Source organism: Protopterus annectens, chromosome 5.part0 (genome assembly GCF_019279795.1).
Source record: "Protopterus annectens isolate FY-2018-M chromosome 5.part0, PAN1.0, whole genome shotgun sequence".
NCBI classification, from domain to species: Eukaryota; Metazoa; Chordata; order Ceratodontiformes; family Protopteridae; genus Protopterus; species Protopterus annectens.
The window spans coordinates 487,593,237-487,615,517 of NC_056735.1; the positions used below are offsets into that span (position 1 = coordinate 487,593,237).

Sequence of the window (22,281 nt, forward strand, 5' to 3'; positions counted from 1 at the left end):
AGTCTAGGAAGGAGAATGTTTATTCTTTTGACAAAAGGTTCACTTAACTACAATAATCTGGAGTTATAGGAGGCCTATATTTATTCCCCATGGTTTTACTTCTGGGGTAGCTCTTGGCTTGTTTTGTATATGTTATCTTGCCCTTAGTTTCAAATGTGGAAGTGAGTGTGGAAGTAAGCTGTGGGACTGATACTGTGGTAGTGCCCTTGAATATGTGACAGATTCTACAGCTGGCAGGAAGTTTATTTTACTCTTTTGCAAAATAAACACATTACATCTATTTAGGAAGACTGAAGAACAGCATTTGAGTTGACTGAGAGGACTGAAATTAAAACACAACTTCTGCTCTTAAGCCTTTAATATGTTTTTATTGCTGACATGATGTAGAGCAAGACAGATGCAAGTAATTAAACAAAACAGTTCTGTACAAATATATAACTGATCTATACAAGTATATTTTATGTAATGCAAATTTCTTTCATTCATTTAGGTGTGTGGAAGTATTTTATATTTATGTAAAAGCTGGTAGAACTGAAGAACCATATGTCAGCATCACCAGAAAAAAACAGATTCCCAGAGATGGCTGTACAGATGAAATTGAGAAAGAAGTTGGCCAAGCTGAAGGAAAACTCTTCACACATAGATCTGCATTCAGCAGGAGTTCTGTAGTGCAGGCTTCACTGGGTTCAGCTCCTCAGCTCACACTTCAGCTGTACATAAGTGTTCTGCAAAAAGAAGTTACAGTGCCAAGAGGTAAGATGCATGGCTGGTACACTGTAGCTTATAAGAATCAGTGGGTGCTGTATGGATTGCAGCACCATATATGGTTATATATTTGCTCCTTTGTAACTAAGTTGCTATATTGCATGCTTTTTGTACCCATAATTCTGAGCATTTATACAACCTATAAAAAAACATCTGTAGTATTTAAACATTTTAAGTTAATTTTTGAATTTTATAACAACCCCCACTCACACATTTGCACAAGCACACACACAGTTGAAAGCATTCACACAAATACTCATGCCTGGGTCTTTAATTTTACATTGTAGCATGAAATAACTCTCTCTCCCCCTCACACACACACACACACACACACACACACACACACACACACACACACACACACACACACACACAAAAATTGACACATGTACTGACCCTATATTTTGCTATGCCTTGCATCCTTCCTTCTGCTCCACTGCAGACTCTCTTTCCTAACATGCAAATCTTTTTATTCTCTTTCCACGTACCACCTCTGACTTCATTAATTCTTGGATTTTTCTACCATCTGTCTAATGTACATGCTCCTGTAAAGAGAAACTCTTTATTCTCCCAGAAAGCCTACAGGCTCCCACTCCTTTCTGCTTCCCCCAAACCAGATTGAATTTACATTGAACACTGTGGCATACCTTTCTACGTTCAACATTGCCAGACGCCCAGTCTCACGAACCTTTAGCAGTGAGTTCTAGATGTTTTCCCACATCACTCATAACTATCCATAGTCTTCTAAATAATTTCTGTTCTTCTTTGAATGAATCTCCTAATAGCTAATTGGTGTAGTAAAATATTTGTGATTGCTTCAATTATGAATATGGGAATAATGAGACCAGAAAATTGTAAGACAAGAATGTCGAGGACCACAGACGTAAACAGCTGGACTTGTCCCTCTTCTGGACCCATGTTAGCACTTATTTTTGTGTCCATGCTGGTTGGGAGGTTCGATATTTGACATTGTAGCTCATGTGGTCCTCGACATTCCTGTTTTATGATCTTCTGGTCTAGTTATTTCTGTATTTGCAATTGTAGCAATCACAAATACAATATTAAATTGGCTTGTCATATACAGCACTGTTGCTACACAACCATTGCACAATGTTTTTTCTACCATTTTTTAGTTTCATGATTAGCATACTCATCCCCAAGTCTACCTCCTCATTAATATTAATACCGACTTTAATTACTTTTTTGTCATAAGGATGCATTCAGCTGCACAGACTGAAAGGGTCACACGTGCCTCTGCTCTCTACATTCTAAATATCAGCTGTAAGTGTTTTCACTAGGACTTCCATGACCAAGATTAGCAAGCATGCAGACAGTCCTGTTCTAACTTGACTCAGCTGGATATCCTCCGCGTCTTCATACCAAACATATAAAGTCTTTACTTTTCATTTTAAAATTTCCAGAAGGTTACTGTCATTAATGGACTGAGCTAAATACCACATCCCTGTACCATATAATGCTTTTTAGCACTGAAAAGCAAAATAATCATATTCTTGAACTTGTCTTCCACAACCTACCCCACAACATCTTGCAATGATTGTGAGATAACTTTTTCGTCACATAAAACATCTGCTCAGGGTTTGCCATTATTGCTAGTATTAAAATATATACCTGGGCATTGAGAAGTGAAGCTTGTTGTTTCCTATAATATCATGACCTTTGTCCTATTTTGCAATTCCTGTAAACAGAGTCCTTACCACAGATAGCAGTTTTCCATGTCAACCCCCGTATAGATCCTTAAATTGTACTATGACTTCCACGAACACATCATTATAGAAATGCAGTGTAAACCCATCTTCATCTGACACCTTCTTCACTTGCATCGTGTTTTAAATTTCCTCCGTCATCTCTGTTTAGCAGTTTTCTTTGACTCTCACTTAGGCCCATGACATACCTCTCAGCTTCTAGATAAAACCAAAAATAATGGCTGTGAGAGCCAAAGTCTCAGGGACAAATTTTAGATATCGCTCTAATTCAATTAAAACGGTAATGTCAATATGCATTTTTTGAAAAATAGTAAGTGTGAAACTCTAATGTCTGACAAAAAAATAATTTTTTTTTATAAGGGACAACACAAAAAATTAGAGGCAAAATCATGGCCATCATGCAAAATAAGGACCAGTTAAGAGATATGCCACAGACAAATCTATTCTGTGCCTTAATTCTCCATCCACTGACCAGTCTTTTCAATCTTCTGACCTATTTTCTTATGCAGTACTTCATTATAAGAGACAAAACATCAGTTACTTCCTCCCCTATTGAGAAGAGATTATGCCTGCAGTTTATGAATTCTGACACTCCTGCTACTTTCCTTTTTTCTTTAATCGTTGAGGCTAACATATTCTACTTATTACGGTTCATCTAACTTTGATTCCTTTTTCCCTTTGCATCTCGACCTTGGCCTAAGCTATCAGTAGTACCCAGACATGTTACTGTCCAGTCATTAGTAGTACCTAGATCTACAACTGTAGATCTTTTATTTATTTAATTAATTTATTTTATTTGCATTGGTTTACTGGGCTACAGCACTGATCCACATGGTCTTTTTTTAGATTCAGCCTGTTTGCATGGTCTGGTTAAGTGACTTGCAGTGAGTCACATATTATACAGATGGAAGCTGAAGGAATCAAACCTGAACTACAAGAAGAGATCATTAATGGCTCATTATTATTAGGTCTTAATATCATACACTGTTTTTTTGTCATATTGTTCATTAGCCATTCCATTTGCTACAATCTCAGTTCTCTTTCCACCCTCTTCCCTTTGATGTCCATCTTCTTTTCATTCCCACAGGCAGTGCATTGTTGTTTTTTCCCCTGCATGCCACATCAGATATCTCTCTCTTCCTGTCTCTTCATGTTGTTTTTTCTAGTATGTCTGTAATCAGATCAACACTGTAATGCATAAGATAATCTTGCTGACTTACAGTGCCTGATTCTCTGGATTGTTCCTTAACTGAATGAGATTTCTGTTTGGAGTCTGAGTTTTCCCCATAGCCTTAACAATGCATGTAGGTAACCTGGTAGGTGGCTTGAGATTGCCTTAACTGTGTGTGTATTGTATGTGTGAGTGTATCTCTGCATCTTAGGATGGACTGGTATCATGTCTTTAGTTAGCTGCCTTCATGCACACTAGTTATTGAGGCAGACTCTGGATTCCCAGTGATTCTGAAAAGTATAAATTGGCTATCTTAAAATTAATGCTTGAATGAATGAATGAATATTTCTTACCAAGAATTTAAATTTCAAGTCCTTCTGCCTGAACAGACATAATGACTGTCTCTTACATTCAGCATCCCCATCAGTTTTACCTTTATTTTAAAATGGCATGATCAGATAAACACCACTTTTGTATAGTGAACCCTATCATCACACCAATTTGCTTGCTCCAGTTTAAAGAAAGAAATTTAACTTTTAGTTTACTCCTGTTATCTCTTGAAAAGGTGCATTCAGTTTTACTCCCATTGAGTTTCTTCCAGTCACCTTCTCACCTGCTTTTAAGCAGTCCATCTTCTCTTACCTGGACTGCATCTGCCTCCTGCTGTCTCTTGTACTGTCGTAAAACACCTGTAAAACCCTGGGTCCTCCTCATTAGGCCGATAAAATGACTCCAGTGGTTAGCATTGTCCTTTACAAATGCTTTTGGTAAAATCCACAAATTGTATGCCATGCTTTTTTGAATTATCAAATGATTATATCCAAAAATAACTGACTTATCCTTTATTTCTTTCCTTTAATGTAGTCCTGTACTACTAACATCCCTTTTCATACTTACTCAGCTCACTGCCCTTTGTTTTTCCGCATTACTGTAGCTTTTCTTTCACCTTTGATTCTACTTTTTCTTTAGTCTCTCTTTATGGATTATTAATTTCACTGAGTGATAAATTTCATCCTCATGTGTCCTCCTATTTTTACCTCCCCATCCACCTCTAAATCCACCAGGCCTGCTGCATCCACTTCCCTATCCTGTCCTCACACCTCTTTCTCCTTTATTTTCTACCCTGCTTTTTTCTAGACAGCAAACTTCTATGATATCACTATTCCACAGGTTTTGGACTCATGTCATTAAACTGAACATTATGAATGCTTAGTGTCATAACAACAACATCCAGAATGTTGACTCAAAAAAAAAAAAAAAAAGAAAACAGTTAAAACATTGTTTTTTCAAGGGTCAAGCCCCCTTGCACACCTGCTGCTAATTATACATTCTAACTTTGAAATTGCTTTAAATCAGAGAAAGGGCCATTTCCCCAATCCACGCTGTACTGTGATTATACACAGCAGGTTCCCCTTTATTCCCATACATCAGCATTTCTGATGTTGACATTTAGATTTCAGTTTTTCCATTCTTGACATTTATGTCAGTTGAGAAATGTTTGTGTTTGAGAGGGTTAGGAACAAACTTCAGAGTAGAGGCTATGATGAGGGGGTTCTAACCGTAACTGAAAATAAAGTCAGGAAAAGACTGGGGCTGGCATATATGTGAAAAGAAGTACAGAGCAGTAAAAGTGAAGTTTGGAATTTGAATGAAGGAGAGGACCAAAACAAAATGTTCTTTGTAAGTAAATATTCACTTTTTTCAGAGAAAAGGTTAGTGAATAGATTCTGGCCTATTATTACCAATGATGGGAACCTCAGGAAACTCTTTCTGGAGAGGGTGACTTTTTCCTATAGTAGATTTAAGAATCTCAAGGAATTATTACCAATGATGGGAACCTCAGGAAACTCTTTCCGGAGAGGGTTACTTTTTCCTATAGTAGATTTAAGAATCTCAAGGAATTGTTATCCACAAGTAAGTTGGAAAGAGAGCATAGTGTGCAAGAAGATTAAGAATATAGATGGGCTCATCAACAATGAGAAGTTATATAAGGCCAGGGATCAGTACAATTGTGAATCCTGAGGGGTGATTTGCATTTTAGGGTGTGAATGCTCTTCAGTAAAATGGTATATAGGACAGACTAAAAGGGCAGTGAAAAAACGAATTATGGAAAACTTAGGTGACATCAGGAGAGGAAGAGTGGAAAGCCCTGTAGCAGAACATTTTGTTAGGTACCATGATGGTTCAGATTCAACCTTTTTTTATAGCGTGTTGGCCAAGCCCAGTCATTGTCAAGGGGATGAATTTGTAAGGAAATTAATGTGGTTAGAAACCAAATGTATTATTAACTTTGGCACTTTATAGCCAGGGTTCTTAAATCTTGACATAAATTTAAATGTGAGTTAAAAGTGAGTTAAAGAGGATTTAAATGCATTTTACTTCTCTGTCCTGATATTTGTTATTCATGCCATTGTAATATAGGAATAGCAATGTGTTTTATGTAGTTTATAAATTTAGCATAACATAATTTTGAAACATATCTCTTCATGTATTTAGGGGAATTAAATTTAGAAGTATTAGACGAAAATTAAATGTATTAATTATACATAATGTCATACCACTTTAGTATATAAATATATATATATATATATATATATATATATATATATATATATATATATATATATATATATAAGGACTGTTTTGAGTGTTGGTATATTAAATGGGGAAAGGAATAGGTAAATTATATTTAATTAATTGCACTATTATTCAATTGTCCAATGAATGAAGTTGTATAAAAATATGTGCTGTTTGGTGTACTAAACATTCCTTGAAGGCGTAAGCTGAGGTACCGGATGCACCAGTAAAGCTTTTATTCCAGCTCTTTCGTGGTGTGATTTGTGTGTTTGTTGGAATCTATTTTAAGGTGTGTGGAAGAGAAATTGTCATGGACCCATTTTCTTCCTAGTTGAATCATAGTCTTGATACCAGATGATACTTCATGAGGTGTTTCGGCTCTTGTAATATTTCCCTCAGTTCATACGCAAGAAATGTATAAACTTAAAATGCTAAAAAGTAAAGAATGAAACTCCACAACCCCTAAGTCCCCATTATTCCCTCACATACTTTATATGCCAGTGTTCCCCTCCCGCCCATGCAGTAGCTTTTCTTTATCCTGTGGCCTGCCATTAAAGGTAGTACCTTAGTCCCCTGGATGTGTGTGTGTCACCTGTACCTTATTCTCTGTCCCCTTTCAGAATGTACTGAACTTTATATCCCACTGTTCACCTCCCACCTGTGCAGTAGCTTTTCTTTACCCTGTGGCCTGCCATTAAAGGTAGTACCTTAGTCCCCTGGATTTGTATTGTATTGTCTGTCCCCTTTCAGAATGTACTGACATTTTGACCCTTTCTCTCCTTCTTCACCATTTCCTGGTGGTCACACTTGCCTCTATAGTTCACAAAATCTTTTCTTTTTGTTTATCATCACTTCCACCAGTGATTAATCCATTGCACAACTGCCTTGAGATTTCCCTATGTCTGCCTGAGCTTGCAGCAGGCACTCTAGCTTCCTCAGAAAAACGCCATTTGAGTGGCTACTTTAAATTGAACAATTATAGTAAATTTACCCTTACCCTTGTGAATCAAATCATGGCCAAAGATGGTCAGAGATGGACAATTCAATTACCAAATTAACAAAATCCTATGTGTGTCTGCTTCTGTGTTTCTTCCACCTCATAATCTTCTTAAATTACCTTTCCCCTCCTCTCCTCTTTAGCTAATCACTGTATTTAGCAATTGTCCTTCCTACTTGTCCAGTCTTGTTTCTACTGTATTTTCCTTATCATCAAGTGAAACCTCATACCACATGAATTAAGACAAATAATCAGTCTACTCACATTCAAAAAATGATATAAATGCCATCTTAAGCCATTTCTAATTTGCTATAGGTTATCTCTTCAGTACTATGTAAACATCATACAAATATTCCTTTCTTTACAGTTATATGACCGCTACAACTGCATCTGTGCAGCAATATCTTTTCACCACTCTGTCTTAAAGCTAGCTTACCTTACAAGGAGCATCAAAAAATTTGTATGTGTTGTCTGAACCATTTTCTGTTTCCTGTCTTTCAGCTAACTAACCTTGCTAGGTACATCACATACTTCAATCTGTTGTTACAACCATTGTACCGCTCCTGCAAAGTTATTTATGTATTTATTTATTTTACATTTGTTGACTGGGATTGTCCAACTGAGCTGAAGAGCCCTTTTTCAGTGGAGGCCCAGGGAGAAAAGCTCCAACAATATTATATAATTTTCATTATAAATTAGCATTAAGCAGCAATGTTACAGGATTATTACAAGCATTAAGTAGCAATACAATGTTATACAGTATCAGTAATCAGGAGTATAGCATAACTATTTCAAGATGTATAAAAAGAAATATGTCATTAAGATTAGTATAGTTTTTAGGATAAGTGGTTACAAAAACCCAGTTTTATCATGATGTAGTTGCATGAAGGCAAGACAATTACAATAGAATGTTTCTCTGACGCAATTTGCTTAATAGATTTTAGAAGACAGTAGAAAGAGTATTCAAGGAAGATTAGAGAGAGCTAGTGAGAAGAGCGAGTTAAGGGCAGAAAAAAAGTATGGGAAGTAGGGGATGTTAAGGAGGGAGAGTGCAGTGACAGGACTAGTGACTTTTAAAGTGCTCTTTGGTGGCTGTCTTAAATTGTTTAGGATATATAAGGGTCCTGATTTCTAGTGGGAGTAATGCTAATTCTTAATTAAGTTAATTCTAATGCTTCATTATACTCACTATGCCTCATTACTTCCTAGTCTTTTTCCCTTTCATACTCAGCTATAAATCACTTCAATCCTTTCCTTCTCATATCTATCATATATTCATTATTCTATGTTACTTTATACTGTCTCTAGCATCATAGTGAAAACAATTAACAATATAAACATAGCGTTTATTGCTTATCTTTAAATAAATTTATAAAATCAGCCTTCTTGCAAAACAGTAGTACAAAAACTTCATCACTTCTCTCGTAGTTATAATATGAAGGCTCTATTCTACAAGTTTGTGAAGTTCTTAACCGAATAATTATAGGAAAAATCTCAATCCTTGTAGCACATCTGGATATGACGTGCTATAGAGGGCATCACCTCCCATTAACTTCATCATTGCAGCCTAATTATAATATAGTACAATGAAACAGCTTTATGCTATGAGGAGTGAGCTTTTTCCTGTAATTATACAGTTAAGAAGTGGTGAAGTTTTTGTACTGCTGCTTGTAAGCAGTCTGGTTTTATTCATTTGTTAAAAATAAGCAATGAACACTGACCCTGAGATTCAGCAAGCCCTGCACAGTGTGCAGGAAAAGTGCAAGAGCTGCTGCACACAATATGGCCGGCGAGCGATCCAGGAATGAGCTCCTGGGACGTGCACAAGCACTCCTACACTATTCCTGCACGGACACAGCTCCTGTAAGCTAATTTCCCCATTTGCTGGTGAAAACCGTGCAGATGAGGTGAATTAGTGATCCAGGAAGCAGGCAGGCATTTGTGCATGAATAGTGTTACCTGCAGAAATGTATTTGGTTACTAACAGAATACATTTCTGCAAAATACAAAATGGAGGCATGACAGCTCGAAAGAAAGTATGTATTCAATGTAGTAAGCATGCCAATGGCCAAATATATGGTTATTGTCATGGGAAATAGTTGCAAAATTATAAAAAATAACTTTTATTTTTTTGTGGCCGATTTTGCCTGTTTAAGCATAGGGCAGTGGTGCACAAATGGGATCGGCCTGAAAATAAGGAAAAAAGTTGGCAATAAGCTTTTAAACTCAAATCAGCATTCTGCCATAATAGTCAATGGCATGCATAAGACAACAATGCCATGGACTAGTGGTTGCTAAGGGGAAAGGATACCTAATGGGGGATGCTGGTTACGTACTGGAGCTGTGGCTGATGACACTCATCAGAAATGCACACATACCTGAACAAGAACTCCATAATGTGGCACACACATAAACCAGAATCATGACAGAGCATGTGTTTAGGATGCTCAAGTCACAGTTCTGGTGCCTGGACATATCTGGTGGAGCCTTGCAGTACTCTCCACTTACGTTTACACAAATTTTCATTGTATGTGCCATGCTACACAATATAATCCTGTGGAAACAGCTGCAACAGGAACTGCACGGGGCAGGGCCACACAGCCCTCCACCATTGCCAAGGTCAGCACAGGCACAGAGGGACTCGTAGGAGGAACAACCTGAGCCTGCCCATGTAGGCAGAAGGATGCATGCCCAGTATGCCCAGACTTTGGCAAAGAGGCAATGCATAGCACATGCACTGACATGGTAGGAACCCATGGAATGACACCTCTCTCTGACTCGCACATACAGTAAAAGGGATGCCAAACATGACACTACCTGTGCTTTACCATGTATAGGGAGTGTACTATGTGCATCCGACATAGTCATCCCTCCAGCACCATCCGCAACACTGGCACAGCCACAAGGTAAGTCACTCTTCTTAGCAACTGCTGAATGGAGTAGTATGTTCTGCTATGTGTATCTATGGTATGGATGTGAGCATGCAAGGGAATCAGGTGGCTGAATGGGATGGCAGCAGATAGTGGACACCTATATGGGCAGCATGAAATCCATAACAAATACTGGTGTCAACAAAGTAGGCAGTACTAGACAAGGTGACAAATCCCACTGCAGGACATGTGGTGGTCCAAATGTGTGTCCATAGGACACACACATGCATGTCAGTGAAGCTCACATACCCAACAACAGCCTCAGTCAGCAGGACATGTGTAGATGACCATAAAGAAAGGCTGTGCTAAGGCCTACAATTGATGGCAATGGAGAACAGCCTCCCTCCAGACCTACACAGACACACTACAATAGGTCTGGCAGTTGTATTTTAGTTCTGAAGGGTAAGAAGTTCGAAACTGAAATGTAGGTCAATAAAACCTAAGATCTGTACTATACTGATATGCCTCTAGTCTGCATGATAGGTCAGAATACAGAACGAAATGGAAGCCAACAGAGTACCTGAAATACCAGTACAGTCTTAGCAAATGTTTACAGTTGTCAGGTGTGCCCCCCCACAATCCTATGTAGAAATGCAGTAGCATGTCAGTGGGGTCTATGTTAAATGTTCGAACATCCAAAATGTTGAACATTACATGGTCGAGACCAAATGTTCGACATTTGGATGTTCGAGCATAAAAAAAAAGAAAACACAGAAAAAAACACTTTAACAGTGTAGGCAGGGGGACAAGCCCCCCTGCACCCCCCACGTGAGGGGTAGCACCCCCCACACCCCCCTACTTAAATATACCAACTTCGAGACCGCACTTCAGTGCAGAAAAGGGAAATTCTCTGTATCTTCACCGTACGGTGCCATTGAAAGTCTGTCTTCGAGCACTCAAAATTTGGAACGTTTGGTCTCGACCATGTAACGTTCGAAATTTTGAGCGTTCGAAGATTTGACAGGTACCCATGTACGTGTGGGTTTAATAACAGTGGAGCACAGATTACCTGAGCTGGCCCAATTTACAGGATAGATTGTTGCATGTGCACAATATGCAGGGCTCTGTGTGTTAGGTTGTTTTATGTTGTACATTGTGTGGAAGTGGTCAGCATGTAGGCATGGAGGGTTGTGTCCTGGTAGCCTATGGCCAGTACTGTCGATGACAGGGCCATGTTCTGACTACTGCAGTGCCTGTCACAGTGCATCCCAGCAAGACCCAATTCAGCAGTCATCCATACTCACTGTTCAGATGTCAATATCTGTCACCATCTGAACGACGGACATGCCATGAATGTGGGCCCAGACATATACACAGTACACAGCTGGAAGTACCCTAGACAGAGTACATAAAATTTAACTGTCAACTGCACACACCTTTGGAATTGTACATACAGGTTAGCAGCACATTAGTTGTCTGTGTAGTATGGAATACTAATGTAGTCTGGCCAATCACTGGCACAGTTATGAAGTAATGAGAGACTGCCTATGTCCCCGCACAAGGCAGCATAAGGGGAATGTCCCAGGTATATCTGTGAGTCAGCTGCAAGAAGTTTCCATATCACACATGCAATCAACTCACCCCAGCATCAGCCACAGGTTTATCACAGCTCAAATCCCTACTGTTGGGAATGAGTACAGTATGACCCCCACTTCTGTATGGGAATACCCACCGAATGCAGCATGCTGAAGAGGTGTCCCATGCAGGTGTGTTCTGAGCTGTAAGTAGCACCCTCCCAGCATCCAGACCAATGGATTAATATGGACAGGAACATTTGCCATTAACACCTCGCACACTTACCCTGTCACCCTAGGGGGAATCCAGTGGCTCACAACCTGGGAATGTAGGAGTGACAGAATGCACTGGCCTGCTACAGATGGCCTGCATCACTACCAAATGCCCTACAGTCCTCTGTCAAAAGCCTGTGCCTCACCTGTACTGCCAATGTATGTTATCTCATGGTGTCCCAACTAGCAACATAACACAGTCCACAGAACACAAATGCAAGGCCATGTTGACAATTCTCAGTAGCATGCCCACCATGTCCTACTGCATGAAATGTGGACCAACCCCTAAATACTGCTGGGATGAAGGGACAACTATAGGGATACTTCACAGATATCACTCGCATAATGTTAGGAAAAGGATAGAATAACAGATTGGGGGGTGTAGAAGCATGGATGTCATGGAGTGTGTGAAGTCTGAAACTCTGATGTGTGCCTGTGCTACCCCTACCTGTAAACCCAGTAATGGGTGGCTACAAACCTGCTTGCAAACCACAATGTGAAGGGGGAACTGACCAGATATATGAGCCCTGCCTCTGGGTAACCTGGGTGAATCTGTACAGATGAGAGGTATGGCCACAGCAGGATATGGCCATTCTGTTACGTCAATAGTTGTACAAGCAGGGAATCCTCAGCCACCACAGTACCAAGGTGTTGGACTATTTACATAGACCCATCAGCAAGTGTCTGCAGCTACCCCTCCAAAATGGCATGAGTGTGCAAGAATATGTAGGCTGCAGACCACAATACTGGACACAGCTTCATTCATCTTGTATTTCCCAGCAAATAACTGTGAGCAAATAAGTATATCTGTCAGTAGTTGATGACATAATACACCACAGTGTAAAACAGTACATATGTTTGAATATCTCTGCTAACACCAACCATGTAACACAAGCAGCACAGACACAATAGTTACAGTATCCCACTATCTTTCACCCATTGTGACTCAGTATTGTCAACCTATCTACATATATCCTGCAGAAACAGGTCTCTAGCTGTAGGTGTAAACACCAAATCCTGGACTGGAGTACAACCTACCTGGAATGGATTCACACACTAAATACAGAAGGTCATACTGGGCATGATCCTACACTTAGAGAAATGAAGCCCATGTCTGACAACAGTGGACTATACATATCTGTCAGTCACAGATGTCTGTGCACACACACATTGTACACCCTTCATGCTTTGCACACACATTGGATAGGAATACTCACACATATCCAAGGCCAGCACATTATAATAGGTCAAACACACACACACACACAGATGTGGGGAAGAGAGAGAGAGACAGACAGTGACAGAGAGATTTCCATCATGAGGAACTGTCCCACTCACCACACATCTGATTGGCCAATATCACATGATGTGCCGATGTCAATCACTGTAAACATTTGCTTTTGGTAGCCCTTAGCACTATAGTGTCTGTGGTGCTCATGATAACTGTGTAACATGATAGTACAAATCAGTATTCATCTAGCATTTGTATACCCAGTCCTGTCAAATATAAAGTTGTGTGTGACTGAGTGTTGTGTGTGTGTGTTTCCAGAGGAATGGTTTATGGCCCATTGACACTCACTGCACTTCCCATTGCCCATGTTAGCACTCCTACTGAAGTCAGTTACCTTGAAATAACCCTCTGGCCAAGTCTTAGCCCCATAAGCTCAGTGGCGCTTGTGAGAACTGAGTAATGCTATAGTGTAACATACTAGTTAGGTAGGAGTTCTAATTCCAGACATAGCAAGTGTGTGTGTGTGTGTGTGTGTGTGTGTGTGTGTGTGTGTGTGTGTGTGTGTGTGTGTGTGTGTGTGTGTGTGTGTCTGTGGAGAGTAATGATTTTTAGCCAGCATGCTGATAATGAAACTGTACCAATTAAGTGTGATAAATTAAGAAACATGAAAAGGAACCTCAGCCAAAGCAAAAACCAAATACAGCTTGTAACTGTGAGCGCTTTCATCCACTTTATTAACATGAACTTCTTCAGACAATATGAACAACTGTGTCCCCTCCTTTTTATGCATCAGAAATCACATGATTTGATTAAACATTTAAACAAATAGTACTTCTTAAAATTTGTTGTTTAAGCAACAATTTAAAATCTTCTAAAAACATTGAACTTAATTTTCTATACTAAATGCTTTTATTGGTCCGAACCTAATAAAATTTAGAAACTGCAGTTAAAAATAAATATTGCATTAAAAGAGATTATAAATAATACAGTATGTTTCATTGTGTAATGCTTTTTATTTTAAGTAGACAGGCTATGGAACACTGATTGCTTAGCCCTGGAAAGCAATAAGCATTCAAACAGAGTTGCCACCATAATTCATGTTTTTCCAAAAAAACACTCACATCACCCCCTTTCATTCATTTTCACCTGGTCAAGCACCCTAATCTTGAATGTATGACCAACAATTTTCGTATACATGTTTGGCTAGTGCATTATTGTCTTTTCCCTTCCTTATATTATACAAGTGCTCATAAACCCTTTCTCTCAATTTACATTCTGTTTTGCCTGTATAGAATTCTTCATAGTCATTGTATTTACCACAATAGACAACATTGTTTGAATTGCAATTGTATTTCTCATTAGTTTTAAAGTGTCTATTTTTAATACAAAAGTTGACCCCTATATCCATAAACATGCAGTAAGGGCATGCTTCACATCTGAACATCCTTATTGTTTTCTGTTGTACTTTCATACTCCTTTCCAAAATAGCTTTTAAATTTAATCCTTTTCTATAAATTATTCTTGGTGTTAACCCTAATTTATTCCTACATTCTACATTTTCCAAAAGGGTCACCAATTCTTCTTCAGAATTCTAACAATTAGTCTAGCTTCAGTATTAAAAGTAGTTAAGAAACTCATTTTGTATCGCTTATCCTCCCTATCAATAAATGGTATCTGGGGGCTACTGTTTGTTACAGTACTAAAAGTTTTGCTTAATATAGGCAAAAAATGCCCATTATGTCTCTTATTTGCGACTTTGTTTATTAGTTCTTCTTGAAGAAATTCAGGGTACCCTGTTTTAAGGAACATACTTTTCAATGTATGACATTCTACTTGAAAGTCCATGTCCTGAGTGTTCATTCTAGCGGGTCTTACTAGCTGACCTTAACTACAGATTTCTTTTGATACATAGGGTGTGCACTTGAAAAATGCAAAAATGAGTTTGAATAAGTTTCTTTCCTGCAAATTTTCAATACATAACATACATTTAATGAATCCTTAAAAAATCAAAGTCTAGATATACTATTTTTGTGTTGTTAAAGATGTAGGTGAATTTCAAGAACTGTGTACTTCCATTCATTAATTCCACTGTTCTTTCTGCCTTCGCTACACTCCCATTAATGAAAACAAAGATGTCATCCAAGTGACGTGTACAGTATTTTACACTTTCCTTAACCATACTATTATTCAATATAAATTTATTCTCCCAATAGGCCATTACTGCATTAGCAAAACTGTCCCTACAAGGGGAACCCATGGCCACTCCTTTGTTTTGTGAGTAATATTTTCCATCAAACATGAAATAGTTATTTTTCAATGTAATATTCAATAATTCTTCTACTAGCCTCAAATCATTCCCAGGCATACCATTTTCCATTAAGAATTCTATCATCCAATCAATACCTTCTTGGTGGGGTATAACTGTATATAAATCCTTTACATCTACAGTTAAAATGTTAAAGTCTTTATTAAATTCTTGTTTATTCATATTCTCTAAAAGGACCATGAGTCCTTGCATATTTGTTTTTCATTACTAATATATTTTTTATACAGTTATCTACTAATTTTGCACATGCGTAAGTAATTGAGTTCCTCCCATTAATGATAGGTGTTATAGGTAGGTCCTGTAAGTTTTTTTGTATTTTTGGTATTCCAAACATAATTGGGGTAATGGGAGACTCCATTAACAAAAAAAAAAAAAAAATGAAGCAGTGCAATATCTATTTGTCTAATAATAAACATGTCCCTAAGAAACTCTTTGACCCTATGGTATGCTTTATTGAGTACATTCAGGGTAATTTCTTCATAAGTATCTGTATTTAAGATTTTACCCATCCTGTTCACATACTCCTGTTTTTCCTTAAAAAAAAAACATACCCCCTCCTTTATCGGGTTTCATGACCCTTATATTCATTGAGTTCAAGTTGTTCAACAAAGATTTCCTCTTCTGTTAAATTATGCTTACACCTACCTCTATTCTTATTTTTCTCCAGTGAAATATTCTCTCTAAAGTCAATCTCACACATTTTGTCAAATGTAATTAAGGTTGAGTGCATCGGGGGTTAAAAGTACTAGCAATAGGAAAAACATTTCTTGTTATACATTCATTACTTCCAGAAAGCATTTTTAAATTCAACTTTTGTAAATATAATTTAAACTCCATTAATAAATTTGGTATATTAGTACTAGCTGTGGGCACAAAGATAAGCCCTTTAGCTAAAATGTCTATCAGGTCACATTTAAATGTATAATTTGTGTAATCCCGGACATACATTCAAGTTTAGGGTGATTGACCAGGTGAAAATGAATGAAAGAGGGGGGGGTAATTTGGGTCTGTTATTGGAAAAACAGGAATTATGGTGGCAACTCTGAATGCTTATTGCTTTCCAGGGTTAAACAATCAGTGTTCAATACCCTGTCTACTTAAACTAAAAAGCATTACACAATGAAACATAGTGTATCATTTATAATCTCTTTTAATACAATATATATTTTGAACTGCAGTTTCTAAATTTTATTAGGTTAGGACCAATAAAAGCATCTAGTATAGAAAATTAAGTTCAATATTTTTGGAAGATTTTAAGTTGTTGCTTAAACAAATTTTAAGGAAGTGCTATTTGTTTAATTGTTTAATTAAGTCCTGTAATTTTTGATGTATAAAAAGGAGGGGACACAGATGTTCATATTGTCTGAAGAAGTTCATGTTAATAAAGTGGACGTAAGTGTTCACAATTACAAGCTGTGTTTGGTTTTTGCTTTGGCTGAAGTTCCTTTTCGTGTTTCTTACTGTGGTTTGTGGATTTTAAAGTGTGATAAAGTAACTGATTTAATATTAGAATCAGGATAGTGTCTGTGTCACTACTAATTTAGCCATATGAACAGTATTGTTAGATAGGAAGAAATTAAAATGATTATTATATTATGGAAGCATGATCGCATTTATTAAGGAAACTTGTGTTTGCAAACACAACAAATTGTAAAAGGAAGGCAGAAGCAGTACATGTTTACAGTAACAGGAAGTAGTATCCAGTAGCACGTATAAAAATTCAAACTCTTTTGGGTAAAGTACTACATCCAGTAATTTAGCACATGATATAATAAAAAGGTAAGACTTCCCTAGTTTTGTACTACTACAGAAACTGTGTGGAGTTAGGGAACATAGTCATATATGCTGTGGTCAAAATAAACCACTAGTAAAATACAGGGGGGTAGCTGCCTAGTACACTGACAAGAATAGACAATCCTGAATACACTTCCAGTAAAGATAGGGCAAGAGCAGGATGTCCTGCCTAAAAAAAAAACAGTTATCATAAAGATAAGGTGTAGGTGCAGGCACTTCCGAAGGAACTAAATTCTGTATAGTGAAAAATAATAGAAAAACCTGTGTTATCAGATACCTGTTACTGTCTTTTACCAGAAAATCCCATTTGTTCTATCAGTGAACAAAGTTTGTGAAGAAACTGAAAGTGAATTCGTTGAGTTCCTGAAACCTTTCAAAGTCTCATGGATAAGTCCTGAAACTTCACACCAGGTACTTAGCAGCAGACCTTAATGACATAGTAAATTATTTAGATTGGGAGTCACATTTATCCAAAGTACAATATGTGCTAGACTCTTTTAGTTGCAAAATTAAGTGCTGTATGACAAAAACCACCAAGGGTATGTGTTTGGGAGATGGGTAATTAGTCACCAGACAGACAAAACAAGGTTGTCAAAAATGCCTTACGCTCAATGGTAAACAGCAGGTGAAGGCATTTGTAGGACTTTCAGGCTACTAGAGAAAGTTCATACCTGTCTGTTCTTCGATAAATATCACAAAAGGTAAGGGTCCTATTCAAATAAAGGGGACCAAAGAGATAAATGAGACTTTCAACAGTCTGAAAACTGGTTCATCTATCATCCAGCAACGTGGAAAGTTTCATTTCCAAATCACCCCACGTTAGATATAATGTCTCCTTATCACAAGTGCAGAACCAGATATGGCTCTTACACTTACAACAGCACTGCTGTAAAGTACTGTAATGCTGGTTATTGATTTATGATGGTTCTGGTGGCTTCTTCTCATGGATGGCTTTCCCTCACTTTTTTTTTTTATTTGAAACATTCAACAAAATGATTTCATGAATGCTTTGGACATCTACACTTAATCGTTAAGTACAGTGATGCTGCTGTCATGTGGTATCACTTGCACAGTCCATAAACTGGTATTTAAAGTGGCTACTAAAGAGCCAGAGTACCATATAAAGAAAAAACTCATTGTTAACTCTTAACTGAATATTCCAACCAGTATAGTGTGTGTAGTGTGTAGTATTTATTTAATCCTGACTTACTTGGCACCTGCCCTTGGATGGGCTGTCCTTTTCAAATCTGTGACTGCAGTAAAGAAAAATGTAAATGTTTATCAGCCTCATATGACTACATTGATTTTAAGTGTAATAGTTAAGGCATGATGAGGGATGCTAGTAAGCTGTGGTTTTCTGAGGAAACAGGAGGTTTTCACCTATCCTGCTTGTTACAGGAAGTCATTAATTGCAGGTATTGTGGAAGCTGTGGTATTCACTTTCCTTGCAGTGGCTCAGAAGCCCTTGATAGACTTGTTAGAATATACTGTGACAGCAATATTAATAGTGAGCCTTCTGCATCTCATGGTATTTGGCAGGACTGTTGTGCTTAATTTCTGCTACACTGAAGCAGAATATTGATACTGTTTGAATTAACAGGCAAAACAGCACTCCTGCCCGAAAGGCAGATGCACGGCTCAAAAGCAAATGTAGAAAACCAGTAGAAAAAGAGCCAGCATACTGTGTACAAAAGATCCACTTTATTTGAACAAAATCAGACTGGTTTCAGCCAGAACAATATCACAGCCTTCCTCAGTGCATAAAATATAAAATAATACAGCTTTAATTGAACATTAAATACACATATCTCGAGGCTGATTGGTCCATCCTAGAATTGTTCATTCAAACCGGGAGGGAACAACCCACCCAGTTTCACTTTTTTTCTTTGTTATTTAAGATAGAGTGCCACCCATTTTATTGGATTTATTGCCCTTTACAATGTCAATAACCATAAATGAAAACCTGGCAGTAGAGTGTGTCAGATGATGTTTATAAAATGCATTGGAAGCCTTTTTGTTTTTGATGTTACTGATATGTTCCAAAATTCTGATTCTGAAAGGACGGGAAGTCTGACCGATATAGAAAGAACCACAGGTACATGTGGCTTGATATACTAGCCAATCAGTACTACAATTGGCAAAAACTGTGTATCATAAACTACCGAACAATTGCGGCTGGAAAATTGTTTGGATTTGACCACCTTATCACAGTGGATACAATGTCCACATGGATAACAGCCAACTAATGGCTCCCCCATTATAGTAGTTTGCATCTATTGAGAAGGTTGATACATAGACCCATGTTTATAATGATTGAAACAAGAACCAAGATTTTTGCCTTTACGATATGAAAATTGACATCTGTTGGGTATAATTTGCGCTAGCTCCTCATCATATTGTAGTACGTTTCAATGTCTCCTGACACTTTCAATTAAGTTGACCGTGTTCCTGGCATATGTTGTAACCAACCTGATAGGTTGTGTTGTTGTGACGTTATGATCTTTGTATCTCAGAAATTCCTCCCTATTGGTTGAATTAACCAAATTGCTTGCCTACAACACATACCCCATGCCATAACCCCTGGCTTTAAATCTGTTTGTAAGATCCTTCCTTTGGCTCTGAAATGAAGAATCATCAGAACAAATTCGTTTTATTCTAATGAATTGCGATTTGGGAATGTTACGGGCTATGTGTGGAGGATGAAAACTAGATGCGTGGAGAATGGTATTATATTGGGGATATTTTCTGAATGCTTCAGTACTCAGCGTATGGTCTGGTAATCTATTAATGGTCACATCCAAAAATGTAATACTGTTTAAATCATAATAAACAGTAAACTGTAATCCCCATGAGTTGTTATTCAGATAAGATATGAATCCATGTAACATGTCAATCTCTCCTTTCCATACCATCCAGCAATCGTCTAGAAAATGTCTCCAAATGTCAATGTGTTCTAAATAAATATTATTCTCATGATCATAAATGAGCTGTTTTTCAACAAATGCCATAAACAAATCGGCATAAATGGGGGCAAAAGAAGCCCCCATTGCTGTACCCTTTGTTTGTAAGTAACAAGTGTCCTGATAGAAAAATACATTACTACTAAGAACATATCCTGCTAGCTGTACCAAAAAAGAATTGAAGTCTGAATGATATAGATTAGCCACCTCCAGCCAATAACTTAGGGCCTCCAAACCGGATTCATGTGGGATGTTTGTATATAAAGCGCACACATCTAGCATGCACATCAACCAATCAGGTTCTAATTGGCTATCTGAAATAATCTGCAAAAAGTTTGTAGTGTCCTGTAATCGAGATCAGACTAGATGAAGCAGGGGCTTCAAGTGTTTGGTCAGATAAAGAGATAGGGGTTCTGTAATATAACCCTTGCCTGAGACAATTGGTCTGCCCGGTGGATGTAATGGATTTTTATGGATTTTCGGCAAAAAATAGATGTATTGATTGGCCGGGTCCTGAATCATAAGTTGTTGCATGATGTCATTGGTGATAATAGCTTCATCCCTAGCCTGAATTAAAAAATCATCGATTAATTTTTTAAAACGATGGATGGGATTGATATGCATCTCAAAGTAATATCTACCATCAGACAACTGTCTTTTGGCTTCCTGATCATAATCTTTCCAATTTAACACAACCACGGCTCCACCTTTGTCCGCTGGAATGATGACAATATTCTTGTTATTTTGTAGTTCCAGAATAGCTTGTTTTTCTACAATAGTTACATTGTTCGGTTTATAATATGTCTCTGACCTAGAAAAATGCAGATCTTTGAGAACGCTATTCTGGAACTGATGTACCAAAGGATGCATTGGGGGAGTAAAAGATGATTTATGATATACAAATTTATCATCAGCAAAATTGTTATCATCATTACCAAAAAACAGTCTTAAATTTAACGTTCTACAAAAGGACATTAAATCTTGAGCAAACATTTCTTCAGACACCATGAAACCCGGAAGCCTTTATTGAGCACAGACAAATGGGCTGGAGATAGCACAAAATCAGATAAGTTTAAAACATTGCTATTGTAATCTGTAACTAATTCTGTATGACCATTTTCAACAAACTCTGAATATTGTCTATGCCTCCTGTGTTTGCGTTCCCCCCCGCCGATACTTGGGCCTAAAGGGACAGACAATGTTGTCCTTTTTGGTAATGGTGAACTTGATACTGATTGGAATTCGTTATCTGTACAATAAGAAATGTCCTCAGTCAAGGACCCAATATCATGACCAGATTTTCTCAGAATAGAGCGTGGTCTCTTTCTCTTTGAAGTCTTTGATAATGTAGGTGTAAATCTCACATGCTTAGAATTGTTTAAAAAAGGATTGCCCTGCTGGTAATCAGTCTGATCCCTCCTAAATTTCTTAATTTTTCTGCTTTTAAGTTGTTGTTCCAAATTATTAAGATTGGTGGCCACTTTATTAAGGTGTTTGTTGTAAAAGGGTTCACCTTCAAAAGGTTTGACATCATCCACCAATCTGGTTACTGCATCAATTTCTTTGTCAATGACTCAATCATAATATTTAGATAGAGCTTCCACAAAGGACATGCTGGCTTGCTGCTGTATTTGAGACCACTGATCATTAAGCTCCGAGTCCACTGTCCCCACATGAGGTTGTATGCGTATTCTTAGACCTCGAGGGGTTATCCCTTTGGCAATATATGCCTTAAATAATTTGGAATGCCAAATGTTGGATCTGAGAGTACGAAGCTGTTTAAATAAACCTTCAAAAGCTAAAGTACAGGTAGACTCGGAACTAAGTACATCATTGGTACTATTGTTAAGCTGAAAAGAGGCACCAAGGCCAAATGCTCTAAGATCTTCCCTATCAGCTGATAATCCTGTTACCAAGCTTGATAGATCCATGTCAAGATCTGTATTTGTTCCAAAATGTGAGAATTGGATAAATCAAAAAATATATTACTGACAATAATAGCCACAAAAACTATGTCAG

The 22,281-nt window shown here is 37.7% G+C and overlaps 1 protein-coding gene across 1 annotated transcript in view; it reads left to right on the top strand.

Annotated features, from left to right (window-relative positions):
* Positions 1-22,281, top strand: part of XK (X-linked Kx blood group) — a 264,509-nt gene that overhangs the window by 201,082 nt on the left and 41,146 nt on the right. Inside the window, exon 2 of the mRNA XM_044072408.1 lies at positions 491-753. Coding sequence (XP_043928343.1) covers positions 491-753 — 263 coding nt within the window. The remainder of the gene's footprint in view (positions 1-490; positions 754-22,281) is intronic.